This window comes from Akebia trifoliata, unplaced genomic scaffold, assembly GCF_017979445.1.
Source record: "Akebia trifoliata isolate Shusen 1 unplaced genomic scaffold, ASM1797944v1 Contig00277, whole genome shotgun sequence".
Taxonomy (NCBI): Eukaryota; Viridiplantae; Streptophyta; class Magnoliopsida; order Ranunculales; family Lardizabalaceae; genus Akebia; species Akebia trifoliata.
Genome location: NW_028236925.1, coordinates 1 through 20,477, shown reverse-complemented (window position 1 = coordinate 20,477; position 20,477 = coordinate 1). Strand labels below are relative to the sequence as shown.

Below are 20,477 nucleotides of genomic sequence, written 5' to 3'. Positions count from 1 at the left end.
GTAGATATCCCCATGATGCCACAATAGTCTTCATGAGTAGGACACAAGTGCATATGCCCAATGTGGAAGATGTGAAGATATGGGTTCCAACGCTTGGCCATAGCGCGCAAAAGATTCCAATCTATCTCAAACTCGTGAAAGTATAGGACGCATCTCAACATGAATTTTGCAAAGTTGAATTCTCTATGGTGTGCATCCCCGTGATGGTTGTTTTGACCAGTTGGTCGATTGGGTTATTGCCTGCAGCCAGCATCCTGAGTTGACACAAGAGAATAGTTCAGTACATTCCCTAGGTCAATGTAAATTTACTTTTCTTTTGAAAATCTTTGTTCTTATGGAAAATACTTTCTTGAAAACACTTTTCTTTTTTGAAAATTTGATTTTCATTTTGATTTAAATGGCCCGGCCTATCATGATCATTGGATCGAGATGGACTGAGTCATTTTTGCAAGAAATGGATTCTTTATTGGGTCGGTGTACCCATTTTAATTTCTGAAAACAAAATTTTGACCCTTGAGGACAGTCATACACTTTGATCTCTTTATTCACATACATCCACATACATCAATCATCAAGTTTCTTTCAACAACCCGGGAACACCCGCGATAAGTTCGAGTCGTGACTTACAGGGAAGGTTTTTAGACTCTAAGCTTACTACTGCAATGCATTTTTATCTGGCCACTCTTGCCCAAGCACACCTATATACCTCTCAAGCGTACTCAATCAGACGGTACGTGGTGACTTGGTTTGATATACCATATAGGTGACAATCTAAAACTTCAATTCACTTCTCTGAAGCCAAAAACAGCCAGTTTGATCCCCAGTTGAGAGGTGGCGCACGATGCTGAGCAAAGGCCCGCTTAAGTACCTCTCGTCTAGAATAGACGTAATCTATCCCCCTCGTACAGTAGGGTACAGCAGGGCAGGATCTTGCTTAGGCACTGGTTTTGACCAAGAAGTGCAATTGATGTACTTGGATTATCTTTTATATACCTATGGGTACGAGTCAAGAGTTGTAGCTTTCATAAATGGTTTTCGCATCCCGCGAGGGGACCGACCACGTACTAGTACTACGTTGGCAATCGGGACATGTGACCGTGCGGCTTACAATAGGACAAAGGCTCAGGTCGCTCCAACATGGGTGTATCAAATACCTTTCAGAATCACCTGATCAAACGGTATTGATTCCCCAGTTTTATATACCTTACGGTACGTGATTGGAGTTGTGGTTTTCATGAATGACGGTATTGATTCCCTAAGTTGAGAAAAGAGTTGATGTTTGAGTTCTTTAGAGAAGAAAAATGAAATGAAATAAAAAAAAAATCAGATTTTATTTTATAACAAAGCTGAGGGCATACTTGTAATTTCCTTACTATTTCTAGTTTCAACTATAACTTAACTATTCGGACTCGAAAAATGACAAACGAGTATACCATTTCGAAAAAAATTTCATTGTGGTCCTAATGGTATGGTCGAATCTTCCTTATTCTCCCTCTAACAAAAATTCTTTATTTTTGGGTCCCGCTCAACACGAAATTCGAGGATTTGTTAACTTTTTCACCCAAACTTGAATTTAAACTTACTTACAGACTAAAATATATATTTTGATTGTTTTGAAACTAATGACGAAGTTATCATTTTAGAATATTCCTCGAATTAACACTATATGATCTCTTTGAGATACAAATTAAAAATACGGGATGTTACACGTAAATTAATTATGATCTAATGTTAGAAGGCGTCTTTTGATATTGAAGAATTTACTTCTAATCTAATGTCAAAAGGTGCCTTCTGACATTGAAGAATTTACTTTTGATCTAATGTTAAGAGACACGTTATGACATTGATTATAATACTTCTGATCTAATGTTTATATTACTTCTGTCAAAAGGTGTCTTTTGACATTAAAGAATTTATTTTTGATCTAATGGCAAAAGGTGCCTTATAAACTTTTTAAAATTAATAAATTATATATATACGTATGATCTAATATCGAAAGTCTCCTTCATACATTGACTAAAATACATTACTTGATAAGTACATGAAATAATGTTATTTGGCAATTGTTAGAACTCACTCATCTTATTAATTAATAAATTTATTTTTATAAGTGAACTGACTCATCTTCTTTAATTGTTTGATGCAGATTTGTACTATGTGGATGCTCAACTTCAATTTTCATATATAACTATTATTTATACTTCTACGTGGGATCAAACATGAGTGGATTCATGCACATATAGTTGTTTATATTTACTACAATGTGCTTATACTACATTTCTTTTATATGCTTGATTATAATACTTTTGATCGGTTAAATGTTTGTTATATGAATGTGTTATTTATATACCATTCTGGGTTTTATTATACAGGCATTATGTTTACCAGGAAAATTTCATATGTCCATATTTAAGAGGAAATGTTGCTGAAATTTTTATAGAACATACCTCAGATTTAATGAATAGTTCTCATCTAATGTTAAAAGGCTCAAACTATGCATATCATTAACTAAATAATAATCATTCAGACAAGAACCTTCATATAAATTTCTAGGTAGGAGAGCATAACAATCCAATATTCCATTGATCAGATGGCTATAACCATTGGACATAATTAACCTCGTAAATGAACATCCCAATGCCATGCTGAAACCAATCCAACAAATACTTAATAGGGACTATGACCACAAGCATCACAAACCAAAACTAACTCTTCTCATAATATCTCTTGATGCAACCCAACAAATTCTCAAGGAAAGAAGTGTCATAAAATGAAAAAAAATCACAAGATTGCAACATATCATTCAATGAATAATTTATATCTGTACAAGTAATAGACAACACAAAATGTGAGGATCATTCGGACAGAAGTACCTACTAAAAGAAGATTACCATCCAATGGAAATCAAGTGAAATAACAAAATGCATTTCAACATCTCTATCAAAATTCTTCTCAATTTAGTATATAAATAAACCACGATTAACAGTACAATTACACTCGATTCTTCTCACCAAGAAGTTTCCATACATTTTCTTAAAAACGTAGATACAGATGATGAGTCGACTGGATATAAATTTGCAAGAATCAATATTCAGGGATAAAATATCCCAAAGAGGCTAAAAAATTTCTTGAAATGTACAAAGAGATCTTATATGAGAAATGATCATCTTTCTATTGTACCTGAGATGTTTATATAAATCATTTTTTTTATATAAAAAATTAATTTTTTTTAAAATGTATTTTTAGAGGAATACTTGTGACATTGCCTTTTTTTAGGCTTGGAGCTACATGTTCCAATTTTATAAAAAAATTCACAAATTTCAATTGCCTAAATCAATGTGTCATAGATGTCAACTCAAGTCATTCACTCAGAATTACATAGATCTTTGGAAATACTTTTTTCCTAAGAATTTACAAAATAATCAATGTGTCACTGATGTCAAGTCAAGTCATTCACTCACTTAGATTTATACATCTTTCAAAAATTAATTTCTTGAAATTTTACAAAAGAATCAATATGTCACAGATATCAAGTCAAGTCATTCAATCACTTAGATTTACACAGATCTTTTGTAAAAATAATTATGCAAAACTAGACAAAATATTTAATGTGTCACGGATGTCAAGTCAAGTCATTATATCTTATTTTTTATATTTTTCATGTATTGAATAAAATAAGACTTTACCCAAAAAATACAAACACCTTCGGAGTTATATTTATAAATAAATATAAGTTCTAACATGGCAAATATCTAATTGAATGAGGTTGATAAGCTCAAACTTGATTATTACGAACCTCAGATGTATACGAAACTTATCGAATCAACCGATAAAAATGAGAAGGCTAGGAAAAATGCGTTCTGGTAAGATTTACTCGATGATGGTAAGAAACTAAGGCGTATGATGAGAAGTCTATGCATATTTATTCTGAAAAAAATATGAGAGTATATGAGCAGGGACAATCCAGACAACTACAAAAGTACCATTAATAGGATGTATGATGAAAATAGACGGATGTTTATCCGAAAAAGTAGATTACAAATTCTATGATCTGATTATGCAGAACATCCAAATGTAAACTTTGATTTCATAGATGAGGTATTAGAGAATAACAATATTCGCTCTCCATATTATATGGAGAACGACATTAATCAAGATAATAGTCCCTAGTATGTTTGTAGGAGGATATATGCGCGTGATATAAATGTGGATGTTTTTGTTATTTTATGTGTTAAAGAATGGGATCAGAATATTTTTATTTTTATTAATAAAAATGGTTGAGTATTTTTCAATTATCTTTTCACTAACACGACCCAACTATTGAAATGAGAGATGAAGTTTATTAATATAACCAACTTCAACTGTTGTAATTACGTATTATTTTTTCTTGTTAATAAAGTGATAGTGACAATGCAAACTTATAACTCAAATTTAAAATCATGTTTATTTCATTATGAAAGGTACGTGACAATGTCATAACAATGAAATAATGGAGAAAGGAACAAAAATCACTATTTAGATAATGTAATATGGTTTATAGAGATAAAGATCTATTCTAGTAACTCAAGAATTGTGTAAAACAAAAGGTGGTCGTATCATCATTTAAAAAAAATTCTATAAATTACCTTCTATAGAGGCATCTCATTAAATATTATTTAACTTTTTAGGAGGGTAAAACATCTACGTATATCATTCACAACCATTTTAAACAAAAAGGAGTTGTCATTGCTCAATTACAATTTTAAAGATTTATTCCTAATAACATCACATTATATAAAAACCTAACAACATAACTACTAATAAAATCATACTAATACCAACCAAAACACAAGACATCCCACAAGTCTCCAACTTGTCATTTTTCTTTTGATTCAGACAAGCACCACGAACTTGATCATTAAGAAAGTATTTTTCAGCATCTTCTAAGGTCTTAAATGACTTATAACATGCTCCGGGATAACTATCGACATACCTATGACACTCTTCCCAATTAGAGTATATTCAAGGCTTATGTCTAATGAACACAACATAGTATTTAGCCATCCAAATATACCTGTACAATAATGTTCAAAATTTAAGCCATCAAAATATACATAAACATAGTAATAAGCTTATGTTTGTAAAACACCTACAAGTGATTTTTCATATTATAACAAAATGATGGACCATCATAATCCAATTGATTGTTTAAACATCTTTATAATTTTACAAAATAAATCAAAATCATATACCTAAGTGATTATTTAGACATGTTCATTGACCAAAAAACATATAAATTTGTTTAAACATGCTCATTGAACGAAAATAAATAGATGTTCAGTCATTTATAAATTCTTAAATATTTGATCCTATAGACAATTGAATACAATGAATAAATAAAATGTTAGAAAGATTTTATTGACATTGAATTCATAAAAAACAACTAATTTTATCATAATGATTCGTATGGACACCTCAAGAAAAATAAAAATATCATTATTTCTCAAAAATATATATTTCTACATTTCATTCTATGGACACTTGAATACAATTATTCTGATATAATGTCAGAAGGATCTTTTTAACATTATATCAGAATGTCTTTTATACAGTGTTAGAAGGATCCTTTTGACATTATATTAAAATGTCTTTTATACAATGTCAGAAGGATCCTGTTGATACTATATCATAATGTAATATGATTGTACAAAAATATTCATAACTATTTTTCGAGTAGAATCCAACCTCAATTATGAAGCAGGAGGGTACACACATCTCCTATGATTGTGGTCATAACGTCCACAATTTCCATATCGATAATATAAATGCTTCTCGGACTGACTTTTGAATTTATTTTTCTTTGGCCTACCGGGCTGAATTAGAACATCTAAAGGGGATACGATCACATCATCACATCTAACAATCCATTGACTTTCATCAACCGTGGGATTGATGGAATCCTTGTATGTTTCTCGATATTGATCAACTGTGAACCAATCCTCTGAGAATACGGTGACATTTTACCATGCTTGATGACAGAAATGGCATGAAGGTATGGGAGTCCAAGCTGGTCATAACGACGACATGTGCAACTCAACTTTCCCAGATCGACAACATATCTATTTTTAAGTACACCAACCTCGTAAATATGCGTTCCAGTTTGACGAACATCCATATAATTTGATGGAATATCAAATCTCTTAATTTCACGCAAAACAAAAGGAGTCAACTGATCTTTGAATATTTTATATTCTTCAGACCGCTCAAAGAAATACTTAGACAACTTAGTATGTGTTGCATGAACAAGAGCTGTAATCGAAAGTTCCCTTTCTAACTTTAGAACCTTGTTCATACATTCAGATATATTCGTCGTCATCATGCGATATCGTTTGGTAGGAAAGTAAGCTCTAGTCCATTTTTTCTGATCAATGGCACTTAACCATTTGTAATATTTGGGTTGAGTATCACGCAACTCAAGTATCTCATGTTCAAATGCTACAATGCTATATATCTTTTCCATCATCCAGATCTTCTATTTAGCAACGTTGTCCTTGAACTCACGTACGAAGTTATCACATAGGTGTCTTAAACAAAACCCATGGATAACGTTGGGGAATATAAGAGGGACACTCTCCAAGATGCCTGGGTGACGATCAGATATCAATACGAACTGACTTTCAATTCTAATAACTCTATCTTCGAGGATTCGAAAAAACCATGACCAAGAATCGATATTTTCACTCTCGACGATCGCAAAGGCTATTGGGAAAACCTTGTTATTACCATCTAAGCCAATTACAACTAAGAGTTGGTCACGGTATTTACCTTTTAGGTGGGCTGCATCAATTGATATAATACTTCTTATGTTATTTCTGTAACTCTTAATACAAGCACCAAAACTCCAAAAAAATCTTACAAACCTATCTTCCTCTCTACATACAAGTACAGTGACAGCATCAGGATCAACACGCATTAACTCTGCACAATATGATGATAATATACGATATGACTCGTCCCATGAACCAACCAATTTCGATATAGCAAATTATTTTACCTTCCACGCCTTACGATACAAAATTATAGTACCAAAGAATTTTTGAATATACGTGATAATTTGGCCAAGTGTCATATTGGGATGTTCCTTCAAAGTCACCTTCACTCGAACTATAATCCAACAACTACTGGCTTGCCTATGGTCATGACCACGTGTTGGTAATACACACGTATGATTGGAGATCAACTTCTTTATTTCAAAAGTTTGAATCCCGCGGAGTTTAGTAGCATGAATGCGTCAAGATCAATTTTGATTAGTACACTTGGCTGAGATCGCTATATGACAAGTCCTTATAGGTTCAATTTGGAAGTTTGACAACATCGCACACTCTTTCAAAGCTACTTGAAACAAATTTTTTGAACCATACGTATTTCCAACTTTTAATTACATCATTCATCTAGAACAATTTTCAAGAAAAAACTCAAGAACTTCATCCTCAAAATATGGGCTATCGTATCCTTCATCATAAGCTTTTTCCCACATATTATCAGATTCAACACCATCAGATCCTTTATCAGAATCTAATCCCATGTCTACGTTGCAACTAAATTTTTCTCTTGCATCGGAACTACTGCATGAATTATTTTTCGAGACTTTTTTTTCGGATGAATTATGCGACTCAAAGAATTTACTTTTTTCTCTACGAGAGCAAACACCCTCATCCATATCAACATCCCCACCATTAAACAGACAATTCATTGTAAAAGGAAAATTGTACCTAAACATAGACGTGCCAAATTTAAAAATATTTCTAAGAGGATTAATTGAAGAAAGTAACACGAGTAGACATACACAGGGGTTAAACATCCTGAAATATTGACCCATAGGTCTGGATTGGAGGGATCTAAATCTGAAACATTTCGATGCGCGAGTGGACAATTTGAACTCCCAACTTTACTATAAACATGACAATATGATTAAAAAATTCATGAAAAATTTATAAATGATTTTTTAAGGCTCGAATCACCTTAGCGTATACCTAGTTTCATATACTAACCTAATAGGTGATGAATCTTGAACTCGTCCAGTATCATTGCATCCCTTGGTTGGATTTGTTGAAATAGGATCATTTTCAACATTCCTATGTAAATGGGATTGAAAGAATAATTAGAGATGAATCGCATCAATATAACTTAGAATGCAACAAGTTCTTAATTTAAAATAAAATTAAAGAAATAACGAACCTAATTGCACATCTTTCTATTTTCAACAACTTCGAAAGGACCACAATTAGCCTTAACATTTTTTTCTTTCTGCATGTGTAAAATCGTAAATCATTTGTATCAACCACAAATAAAATACAATAAATAAATTTTTTTCTATAATAAATACGAGTTCATGATGTCCCATACCTATTTTCAAACATATTCTGTGTATGCATACGGTTAGTATCATTTTCCATTTCAACAAGGCTTCAAGATTTCGTGATGAAAATGTATATGGTTTGGGAATCTTCCGGTACTCCAAAGAACATCTCTTTTAACATCTGCATCGTTTTCTATATCTATCTCGACGAATGGAAGGCTAATTCTATACAAGTATTTTAACTTCAAATTTATCTCATCTCGACTATATGCGGTGACTTCATACATCATGTTGATAAATATTTTAAATGAAATATCACGTTTAACATACTTATTCTTGCATTTACCACTATACTTAAACCCGCCAAATGGGTTTACAATCTCTCCATCATAAAAGCATATCAACGAAATCTTCCTTTTATCCATTTATTAGATTCTCCTTGCATATGGTATTTACATACTAAAACTGAGATTATTTGTGATCAAATGAGAAATCTATAAAAATATATGCAAAAAATGGTACACATTCTATCAAACCTTTAAGACACAATACATCAAACACATTAAATACAACACGATAATCAAGATCTAAGACACTAACAATTGTAGTTCTAACTCATGAGAAAAATATCATCTTATAATATAAAATTCTACTAAATTTCAATAAAATTAAATAATGAAAAAAATATCATTGCATTTCTTTAAACATTAAAAATCTAATAGATCAGAACTATTTTAGTCAATGTCAGAAGGAGCCTTCTGACATTAGATCAGAACTATTTTACTCAATGTCAAAAGGCGCCTTCTGACATTAGATCAGAACTATTTTAATCAATGTCAGAAGGAACTTTCCGACATTCGATCAGAAGGAGTCTTCTGACATTGACTAACATAGTTCTGATCTAATGTCGGAAGATTCCTTCTGACATTGATTAAAATAGTTCTGATCTAATGTCAGAAGGCGCCTTTTGACATTGAGTAAAATAGTTCTGATCTAATGTCAGAAGCTCCTTCTGACATTGACTAAAATAGTTCTGATCTATTAGATTTTTAATGTTTAAAGAAATGCAATGATATTTTTTTCATTATTTAGTTTTATTGAAATTTAGTAGAATTTTATATTATAAGATGATATTTTTCTCATGAGTTAAAAGTACAATTGTTAGTGTCTTAGAGCTTGATTATCGTGTTGTATTTAATGTGTTTGATGTATTGTGTCTTAAAGGTTTGATAGAATGTGTACCATTTTTTGCATATATTTTTATAGATTTCTCATTTGATCATAAATAATCTCAGTTTTAGTATGAAAATACCATATGCAGGGAGAATCTAATAAATGGATAAAAGGAAGATTTCGTTGATATGCTTTTATGATGGAGAGATTGTAAACCCATTTGGCGGGTTTAAGTATAGTGGTAAATGCAAGAATAAGTATGTTAAACGTGATATTTCATTTAAAATATTTATCAACATGATGTATGAAGTCACCGCATATAGTCGAGATGAGATAAATTTGAAGTTAAAATACTTGTATAGAATTAGCCTTCCATTCATCGAGATAGATATAGAAAACGATGCAGATGTTAAAGAGATGTTCTTTGGAGTACCGGAAGATTCCCAAACCATATACATTTTCATCACGAAATCTTGAAGCCTTGTTGAAATGGAAAATGATACTAACCGTATGCATACACAGAATATGTTTGAAAATAGGTATGGGACATCATGAACTCGTATTTATTATAGAAAAAAATTTATTTATTGTATTTTATTTGTGGTTGATACGAATGATTTACGATTTTACACATGCAGAAGGAAAAAAATGTTAAGGCTAATTGTGGTCCTTTCGAAGTTATTGAAAATAGAAAGATGTGCAATTAGGTTCGTTATTTCTTTAATTTTATGTCAGAAGACTCTTTAACGTCTGCATCGTTTTCTATATCTATCTCAACGAATAGATGGCTAATTATATACAAGTATTTTAACTTCAAAATAATCTCATCTCGACTACATGTGGTGACTTCATACAGCATGTCGGTAAATATTTTAAATGAAATATCACGTCCAACATACTTATTCTTGCATTTACCACTATACTTAAACCCGTCAAATGGGTCTACAATCTCTCCATCATAAAAGTATATTAACGAAATCTTCCTTTTATCCATTTATTAGATTCTCCCTACAAATGGTATTTTCATATTAAGAGTGAGATTATTTGTGACAAAATGAAAAATCTATAAAAATACTAGGAAAAAATGATACACATTCTATCGAACATTTAAGAAACAATACATCGAACACATTAAATGTAACACGATAATCAAGTTCTAAAACACTAATAATTGTAGTTCTAACTCATAAGAAAAATATCATCTTATAATTTAAAATTCTATAAAATTTTAATAAAATTAAATAATGAAAAAATTATCATTACATTTCTTTAAACATTAAAAATCTAATACAATTCTAGAAAATCAACAGTAAACATGAAACTCTAACAAATCCAAATCAATCCAAAAAATTAATCATTAAATGATAAAATTTACATCAATCCTAAATAGTCTAAAAATTCAAATCCTAATTGTACCTAATCGAATTTACAATCTAGGATTCGAATACCCTAAAACACATACACAAATAATTTCGATTCAAATTTCTCACAATCTCCACAACAGAGAGAGATAGATCGAAACTATTCTCGTGACCTCTACAACAGTGAGAGACAAAGAGGGAGAAACTTGCAAGTTTCTCACGTTCTCACAACGGAAAGAGATAGAGAGAGAGAAACTTGCAATATTTTTTAGATCTCCCCAACGGAGAGAGGGAGAGGGGGAGAGAGAGAGAGAGAGAGAGGGAGGTTGCATACCTCTTCGTCTTCTATTTCTTGTAGAAGTTGTTCGAAGGAAACCATTACAAATAAAATTACAAAAAATTTTATGAAAGAGGAGATGACAAAACGGTAATTTCAGTCAAAATTAAGAAAATAGTATTTTCGGAACAAAAAAAATACGGTTTACTATTTTTATCGATTTGGTAAAAAAAAAAAAATTTCAAAATGGTAAATTTACCGTTTTTAGAATTAATTGCTACAATGTACCGTTTTGGTAAATAATGTTTTGGTAAATCTGCCTTTAATAATTCTATAAGTTCTAAAAATTATGTTGTGTTTTTTGTTTTTCTATTTTTCTCCTTTTCTGGGTAATTTCCTAATAGCTCTGGCCTCTCCAAAGCTTAAGCACTCTCTTCTTTTTTTCAATGAGCTTTGATTTTGTTGTTCTTGTGAAAAATCATATACAAAAATGGTTGCTTTTAGCGACACATTTTTAGCGGTAGTCAAAATAGGCGCCACTATAGAACACGGTATGCGCGAATTCAAAAAGGCGGGAATGATTTTGAATTGAGATGTGATCTCTTCCTTTGTTCCTTTGTTGGTACATTTGTTTCTGTAGATGAATGTATTGTTTCTTTGGGAGGAGATCAGAGCCATGTCTCTGTTCTAGTTGAATTGCTTCTTGTTTGTTTGAACCCTAAAAAATTGAATTTTTTGTGTGGGAAAAGTAGGTATTGAGGAAGCATTTTTCCAATTTCCATTGTTTGGCTGCTGATATGATTAATTTATCTTATTCTGGTTCAGGACTGCAAAGAACTTCTCTATGAATGTCTTGCACTTCGAATTGTTAGTTTATATTAATGAAGATATCATATATGTCCACTGGAAGGGTGGGAAATATGTGGTTTTGATAGTCAGTTTCGATAAAATTTGTTGATTTTGTGTTTTTTTTTTTTTTTTAATTCAGATCTCATGGAATTCTATCCTTGCCTTTTCATTTTTAGTTTGCAACTCTAGTTTAAATGTTCTAAATCTGTGATTTTGATGGTTAAGTTCATTGAGATTTATGATTATGAGTATATCTCATATGAGATCTAGTTCTACATTCTAAAATTTCTTGCCTTTACTAGTTTGGGTTTTACAGGATTGGTTGACTATTGTTTTGATAATTTTTTTATTCCTCAGATTAGATCTAGTTCTACATTCTAAACAGTCTTGCACTTTGGCTTAGTTTAGTTGACTATGGCTTAACTCCCTGCTTTGGACTTTAGACCTTTGATTCTACATTCTTTGTGGATGCTATTGAAACTCAAGAACTATTTTTTAGGTCGAGTTGGAGGAACCTGTTGAGAACATTGGTGCTAAGTTGGAAAGGCAGGCTGAGGATGTGACAACCACCTCTGTTGTTCTTGCACAAGGTCTGATTGTTGAAGGTGTTAAGGTTTGTGAAGCATTCCTCTTACCTGATTAGTTTTTTTGGTTTGATTATGAGGGACTAAAATGGTCTATTCTACTTCGAAAGAGTCTAGGGGATCTTTTGGTGTGCCATAAATATTGTTTAAAAGCATATATTGCGTATAATGGAAGAGATCTAGAATAGGTTTGGAGAAATCCTTTGAAAGTTAAGGGGGGTAAAGATATTGGTAGAATTTCCTGGAATGTATGGCCATTGGATCATTGCTATGTGTTTATTTGTCCATGCCATCCATTCCAATTTCTCAACGTCTATTTAAGGAGGTGAGATCCTCATTTGTAGTGATACTTAGAGAGTGGGCAAAACTTAGGAGTTCAGAGCAATAAGAGCGAGTTCCTTTCTCAAGTTTTTTTGTGTTCTCTTTGGCGGTTTTCTTGAGTATGCGATTGCCTTAGAGATTGAAGGGATTCATGTGATTTGTTGGAAAGCCAACTAATGTTATGTCGTAGGATTAGCTCAAGAGACGGATGCTGAGCTAGGGAAGCTATGCCTATGATAGTAGTTGTATCAAGAGTGAGGTTTGGAAGAAGAGGTAGTGATCCAAGTTTGTTGTGTTTGCGTGAGCAATGTGTGTTATGGAAAAGCTATTAGAGCACTTTCCACAAATAGATAGCCAGAGTCATTGAGGGATTGGGGACCCAACTAGAAAAAGTCATGAGCAAGATGGTATTGTTGAGGGAGGTTAAAAGTGCGAGGGTCTTGGAACCCATGTCTTATGGAAGTGCTTGAGATGCCGAGGAGTTATAGAACTTCTTGTGGCAAGGAAAAAAAAATTAGTTTTTTAAACCATTCGACTTGAAGATGAGAATTGCTTACCACATAGGATTGATTTTAGGATACTTCAAGCAATTTCTTGCTATGTTGTTTGGCATTAGAAACATGTGTGAGAAGGACAAGAAGTTCTACTTTATGGATAGTCTCAACCATGGGAATAAAAGAAGTCCATAGGCAAGGAGTCCAAGACTTAGCACCAGCCACTGCAACAGTTGAATTTCATGGATGCCTAATCTACGGCGGAGAGCATATGGAGATGGAGTGCCTACGTCTGAAGGAAATGAACTCATAATAAAAGTGGAAGACCTCACTGAGAAGAGATATATATCATTCATGGGCTATCAAAATTGAAATAAATTAAGAAGTTTTTGATGGGTTCAGACTTTGCCATTAACAGAGAGATGACACATGCATTCACTAGTGAACACTGGAGCAGCACTCAACTGTGTGGAAGTACACTCCATCAAGGTGAAAACAACAAACATAGAAGACACTCATATTTGTGGGGTGGTAAAGGATGTGAAGATTTATGTTGGAGAGGTTTGATAGAACTAAGTCCATTGAAGACAGTCATATTTGTGGGGTGGTAAAGGATGAGAAATTTTGCCATCTTCGAAGAATTCAATGAAATAGCCTGTTTCACTGTATTAGATGTTGAGGTGACAAACCTCTATATAAAATATGTGGCACCAAAATCACTGAAATTTGTGTTTGGTGTATGATGTCCTTCTACTTGAAATATATGATAACAAAAGTTCGTGTCAAAACTTGCTCTGGCACATGGTATGTATATCTGATAAGCAGATAAGCAGGTTTATTTTCTTTAGAGGAGGGTGGTAAGACAAGTTAGGGGGCATTGAACAAGTACACAAAGCTTGTTACTTAATTATCCAATTAGGCTGATGTCAACACCCAATGAGAGTGTTCTGTGCTTTTTAGATCATTAGAACTCTTCTGAAGAACTTGAAGGGTCTCTCTGTATTTTGTTGTTCAGCCCCCATGTTGACAATGATCTGACCATGATCAGAAATTCTACTAATCAGAAAGTTAGCTCGATGTTAGTCAGGACTCTTATTCCATCACCCCATTCATTTAATTAAACTAAGAAGATGATTTTGGTTCGATGTTGGTACTATTTCTTAGAGATTCCTTTGTACGTCGGATGAACGCTTTTGATTTTTCATTTATATTGGAAGCTGATCTCCAAACCGGCTTCACTGGTCTTGGAGTCATCTTCACAACTTTTTCTTGTTCTATAGCCTGTTTCATCTTTTCCTTTGATAAATTATCATCCTTATTGGCCATGTCTCTCTCTTTCTCTTCGGTATTACCTTTTAATGGGACTACTACATCCTCCAATCACTTATCTTTTTTCTCGAGAGATTCAGAGGAGGAGATTCCAACATTATTGTTACAAACACCACCCATCGAATCATTAGGCTTATGCTTTGATGAATGATCCTTCACTGGAATTGTCCTTGATGGTGGACCTGATCCAATGTTGAAACTGTCATATTGGGTTTGATTGTCACCAACATTGCACTACCTTTCTCCATAATATTGGCAGAATTACCAAACCCATTGGACTTCTCAAACTCAATATGAAGGGATATTGTAAGTGATAGGAGAAGTTAAGAGTTTAGCATTTCTCTTTGAGGACTCCTTGTCCACCTTTAATAAAAGGTTTTTTTATCTATCAAAAAAAAAAATCCCAGCCAAGAGGTGGCATATGATTCAGAAATCTGAGCCGATTATTTGGTCTTGGCAATGCATAGTATGGAAGTTGAGTCCTCTGAGAACTATGAACTGACATAGTTCTCAAGTGTTATGTATTATCTTTGTCGTGTATAATTTTAAAATGTTTCATTTATTTGTTACCCTTGTTTTTCAAGACCTACATTACATGCTACCATTGCATTCAATGTAGTTTTTACATTTATAGTTTTTTTATCAATCAAGTCTGCTTGCTTAACAAATACTGAAGATAGTTTGCTTGCCCAAGTTAGGACTTGAGACCCACTTCTGCAACCTTGGTTTCTTGGCCAAGTTTTATCCATATAGTCCAAATCTCTAGAAAAATCTGTAAACATATTTTTATCAATTTTTTTAATAAACATATGGGCCCATTAACTTTATAAATGCTTGGCCCTTTCTTGGTGAGCTGACTTACATTCTAAAACTTATTGCTGACTTCTAGGATTCAAGTAGTTGGTTTCTAACTATTGGATTAAAGCATTTTTGGGGTATGTAAATCATCGGGTAGAATTACAAATCAGTGTTTCTTCAAGATCAGCTCTTGAATTCAGATTATTTGGGTATTGCCTAATTTCCACTCATATATAAAATTATAAATACGTTAAGGATGTTGAAGAGGTGTAACTGAATTTAAAAAAAATCTTTACCATTTAATTATTTGGTTTGCTGAACCTAATAACAAAATTCATACAACTACTTACAAGTGCTTTGCATTTAGAAGTAGGTCTACTAATTATTTGGTATCTACTAATTTAGTGGTTAAGGGTATGAAGTCCCATTTTATGCCCTGTTTGTCTCGAAAGGATATTTTAAACCATGGTCTTAATTCATCTCTTAATTCTGTTATAAAGCTAACAACAAATAGTTGAATTTGGTTTTGCAGGAACTGTGTTTAATTTGCTATGCTCAAGTAAGGACCATATGTTGATGGCAAAAATCCGGAAGCATTTCGGGAATGAAGTAGCCGAGGTAATATATGAGGTTTTACTTTACCTTAAATGTTGGCATTTGGAGAGAGTTGGTCCATTTATTTACACACTTCATCAAAATGCAATCTAAATACTGACACTGTTGATTGAAAGATAGATGGTTATCTATGATCAAGATATTAGGATTCCCAATAGGTATATTTATCTCGAATATCTTGTATAGTAGTTGAGCTTATACTTATATATATATATCTGCTTGTGGAGGCTGAATGGGCTGAAGTGAAGGAAACATGTATTCATTGATTGCTGAGATTTTATTTTTTTGGTGTGTTAGTGTGTTTGTTAAGAGTCGTTTTGCCACTAGTGCTCTTTCTTGTATGTCATGGTCTTTAATCATCCATCACTGGAGGCTTTTGTTGCTTCATCAAAGGTGTGCAATTTTTCTGTATACAATTCTGTTTTGTAAAGATGAATATGCCATCAATACATATGTATTTTTAATGATTGAGGGCATGGTTTAAGACTATCTATTTATTTATTTTTTTGAACAATTATTCCTCTGGAAAATCTACCTCAATTATGAAAGCATTGGCAGGTATGTTTTTTTTTTCCCTATTAAGTATGTTATTTTTCTTTTTGATTATTTCCTTCATTCCTGCTTTTTGTTTATGTGGCATTCTTGTAAACATTAATACTTGCTTTATTTTATCCACAGTTAATGTGGATGATGCCATGGATGATATTCTGTGCCAATTCAAAGGTGTTTCAGGTGGTTTAATGCGTAGAGTTACAGGTTCACCCTCATTGCCTTGTGCCCCTACTTCAATTTCTGGCAGAAATTTGCCTGGAATGGGGATGAGATGAATAAAAGCTGCAATGACATGGAAACATCACATAGCTTGTCTGATAATGAGGAACATTACTTGGATGGAGACCATGGCAATGAGGAAGTAGTGTCCGGTGTACAAGTTAATGGATGGCATTCAGATAATGAATTAAACTCAAAAAGCTTCCCACCCCGTGTGATTAAATGTGATGAACAATTCAGAGACTTGAGTTCTGAACAAATTCAAAATTCAGAAGCGATATATGGAAGGATGGGATCAAATGGAGCCTCAGAACTTGTGGAGGATCCAATTGGAATGCCACCAGGGGTATCATTTGTTTATCGAACAGATTACAAATTCTTTCTCATTATACTCCTTAATAACTTGCCTGTAGTCCCTTCAACAAAATTTCCATTATACTTCTAACATTGCTTAGATTTCTGATTCTAATTTGGAAATCGTTCTGTCATCTTTTCCAGTGGACTCATTACTAGAGGAATTTGGTGTCTGGATTTTTTTTTTAGCAATGCCATAATGGTAGAATTTCTTAATAGACAAATATCTCATTGGAAAAAATTTCTAACTGAACTTAAGAGTCTTAGTTAAATATACAAGGTTTGATGCCTTTAGAAAAGTGCGCATTAACTTGAAAATCGTTCTCCATATGGTATAATTATAAGCTTACATAAGAAATCCATTTCCAATGAGCATCAAAATTTCAAGAGCAATCCATTTTGGTTTGTTTGTTCATTTTTTATAGAACTGTTATGGCACATTCACTCTGATTTCTGCCACTATAGGCATTCAAACCGTATTTATAATTACGGCAATAAAAACTAATTAGCGGCAGCCACTACTACCACTATAATAAGCCTCATTTCTATCTATAGTTACAGTAATACAATCAATTAGCGACTGTTTTTGACAGCCACCATAAGGTCCATATGACTTTTAGCTACACTATGAATAGTGGTGTTTCCCAAGGCATTTGAATCATAAATCTTTTTCTTGTGTATCCCAAGGCATTTGATCTACGATTTTGTGATAGGGGCGTAGGGGTGCATTTGTCAAAGGGGAGCATCATATTATCACGGTTCATACATATATATATATATATATATATATATATATATATAGGGTCCCGTTCAATGGCCAACAGCTTGGCAAACATTTTGGCAAACACTTTTTCAAAACATGGGTTAGAAGTCTTGGAATGGGCTGATTTTTGGTGAGGATGATCTCTATGGTGAGGAGATCATCCTCACCAAAAATCAGCTCATTCCAAAACTTCTAGCCCCAGTTTACAAGTTGAAAAATCGTGAACCGTCCATTTTTTGTAAACCATTTTTGAAGGGATTAGAAGTTTTGGAATGGGCTGATTTTTGGTGATGATGATCTCCTCACCGTAGAGATCATCCTCACCAAACATCAGCCCATTTCAAGACATCTAACCCATGTTTAGAAAAATGTGTTTGCCAAACTGTTGGCCATTGAACGCTACCCATACATATATATGGGAAATGTTCAGCAACAAACATTTTGGCAAAACATTTTTCAAAACATGGGTTAGAGGTTTTGGAATGGGCTGATTTTTGGTGAGGATGATCTCAACGGTGAGGAGATCATCATCACCAAAAATCACCCATTCCAAAACTTCTAACCCTTCTAACCCCATCAAAAATGGTTTACAAAAAATGGACGGTCCACGATTTTTCAACTTTTAAACTAGGGCTAGAAGTTTTGGAATGGGCTGATTTTTGGTGAGGATGATCTCCTCACCATAGAGATCATCCTCACCAAAAATCAGCACATTCCAGAACCTCTAACCCATGTTTTGAAAAATGTTTTGCCAAAATGTTTGTTGCTGAACGGGACCCCATATATATATATATCCCTTGACTCCCTAACTCATGAAAAAAACACATAATCCCAACCCTTTAAATGCATAATCCAGGGTTGGGCTTTATCCTTGAAATAAGAATCCTGAGGTCTGTGTTATGAAGATTCTCATAAATCTCAACCATTGTATTTTGTATTTAAAGGGTAGGGATCATGTATGTGTTTCATGAGTCATTTTGAGGAGTCCACTCTCTCTCTCTCTCTCTCTCTCTCTCTCTCTCTCTATATATATATATATATATATATATATATATATATATATATCCCTTGATTCCCTAACTCATGAAAAAAACACATAATCCCAACCCTTTCAATGCATAATCCAATGGTAGGGCTTTATATTTGAAATAAGAATCTTGAGGTTTGTGTTATGAAGATTCTCATAAATCTCAATCATTGTATTTCGTATTTAAAGGGTGGGGATCATGTATTTTTTTTCTTGAGTCATTCTGAGGAGTTAACGGATCCCAACTCTCTCTCTCTCTCTTTATATATATATATATATGTGTGTGTGTGTGTGTGTGTGTGTGTGTGTGTGTGTGGTGGGTAGCATTCGGCTAACAATCTTAGGATGACAAAACGAAGTCAAAACTTTTGTCTTTTATCGGTAAATTTTTTTTGATTGAGCTGATTTTTTTGTAAGGATGATCACTATGATGAGATCATTCTCACCCAAAATTAGCCCAATCTAAAACTTTTAACCCCATCAAAATCATTTTAGAATTGTGAATTATTGATTTTTTTATCGAAAGTTTGTAAACATTTTTTAATGGACTTGGAAGTTTTAGATTGGGCTGATTTTTGGTGAGGACGATCTCCTCACCATAGAGATCATCCTCCTCAAAAATCAACCCAATCCGAAACTTTTAAGAAATATTGAACAAATTTTTTCAACCAACATTGTCATCCTAAGATTGTTAGCTGAACACCCCCCCCCCCCGCGTCCTACGCCTCATTTATATATATATATATATATATATATATATATATATATATATATATATATATATATATATATATATATATATATATATATACGAGTCCCATTCGGCACCCTACGCTTTACTCTACACTTTACCCTATGTGTTTTGTCCTACATGGGTTAGAAGTTTTGGAATAGGTTGATTTCGAGATCATCCTTACCAAAAATCAGCCCATTCCAAAACTTCCAACCCCATCAAAAATGATTTACAAAAATGGAAGGTCCACGATTTTTCAACTTGTAAACATGGGGTTAGAAATTTCTGAATGGGCTGATTTTGTTATGAGGAGGATCTTCTAACCGTAGAGATCATCCTCACCAAAAATCAGCCCATTCCAAAACTTCTAACCCATGTAGGAAAAAACACGTAGGGCAAAGTGTAGGGTGCCGAACATTTCCCTATATATACATATATGTAGGGTCTTGTTCAGGTGTGACTTATTTGGCCAACATTTTGGCCACCACGCTTTGTCATACATGGGTTAGAAGTCTTGGAATAGGCTGATTTTTGGTGAGAATGATCTCTATGATGAGGAAATCATTCTCACCAAAAACCAACCAATTCCCAAACTTCTAATCTCATGTTTATGAGTGGAAGAATCGTGGATTGTCCATTTTTTGTAAACCACTTTTGATGGGGTTAGAAGTTTTGAAATTTACTGATTTT

The 20,477-nt window shown here is 33.2% G+C and overlaps 2 protein-coding genes and 1 long non-coding RNA gene across 4 annotated transcripts; 1 reads left to right on the top strand and 2 right to left on the bottom strand.

Moving 5' to 3' along the window:
• Positions 1–5,881: 5,881 nt before the first annotated feature.
• LOC147381753 (uncharacterized) lies at positions 5,882–6,499 on the bottom strand. Its single transcript, XM_086430012.1, has one exon. The coding sequence runs from the start codon at positions 6,497–6,499 to the stop codon at positions 5,882–5,884; it is 618 nt and encodes a 205-aa protein (XP_086286138.1).
• A 12-nt stretch (positions 6,500–6,511) lies between these two features.
• LOC147381752 (uncharacterized) lies at positions 6,512–6,952 on the bottom strand. Its single transcript, XM_086430013.1, has one exon. It carries the CDS (start codon positions 6,950–6,952, stop codon positions 6,512–6,514), a length of 441 nt encoding a protein of 146 aa, XP_086286139.1.
• Positions 6,953–11,535: 4,583 nt separating this feature from the next.
• On the top strand, positions 11,536–17,472 carry LOC147381751 (uncharacterized). 2 transcript variants are annotated; one of them, XR_015174379.1, is made up of 4 exons: positions 11,536–11,700; positions 12,498–12,611; positions 16,057–16,142; positions 16,818–17,472. It is a non-coding gene; the product is annotated as an uncharacterized LOC147381751 (long non-coding RNA). The 2 variants fall into 2 exon arrangements; XR_015174380.1 differs by lacking the exon at positions 12,498–12,611 and having other exon boundaries at positions 16,818–17,469.
• The last annotated feature ends 3,005 nt before the right edge of the window (positions 17,473–20,477 follow it).

Bases quoted from the DNA above. Each gene is read 5' to 3' on its own strand.
- LOC147381753 (XM_086430012.1), bottom strand. From the start codon at position 6,499: ATGGAAAAGATATATAGCATTGTAGCATTTGAACATGAGATACTTGAG.
- LOC147381752 (XM_086430013.1), bottom strand. From the start codon at position 6,952: ATGCGTGTTGATCCTGATGCTGTCACTGTACTTGTATGTAGAGAGGAA.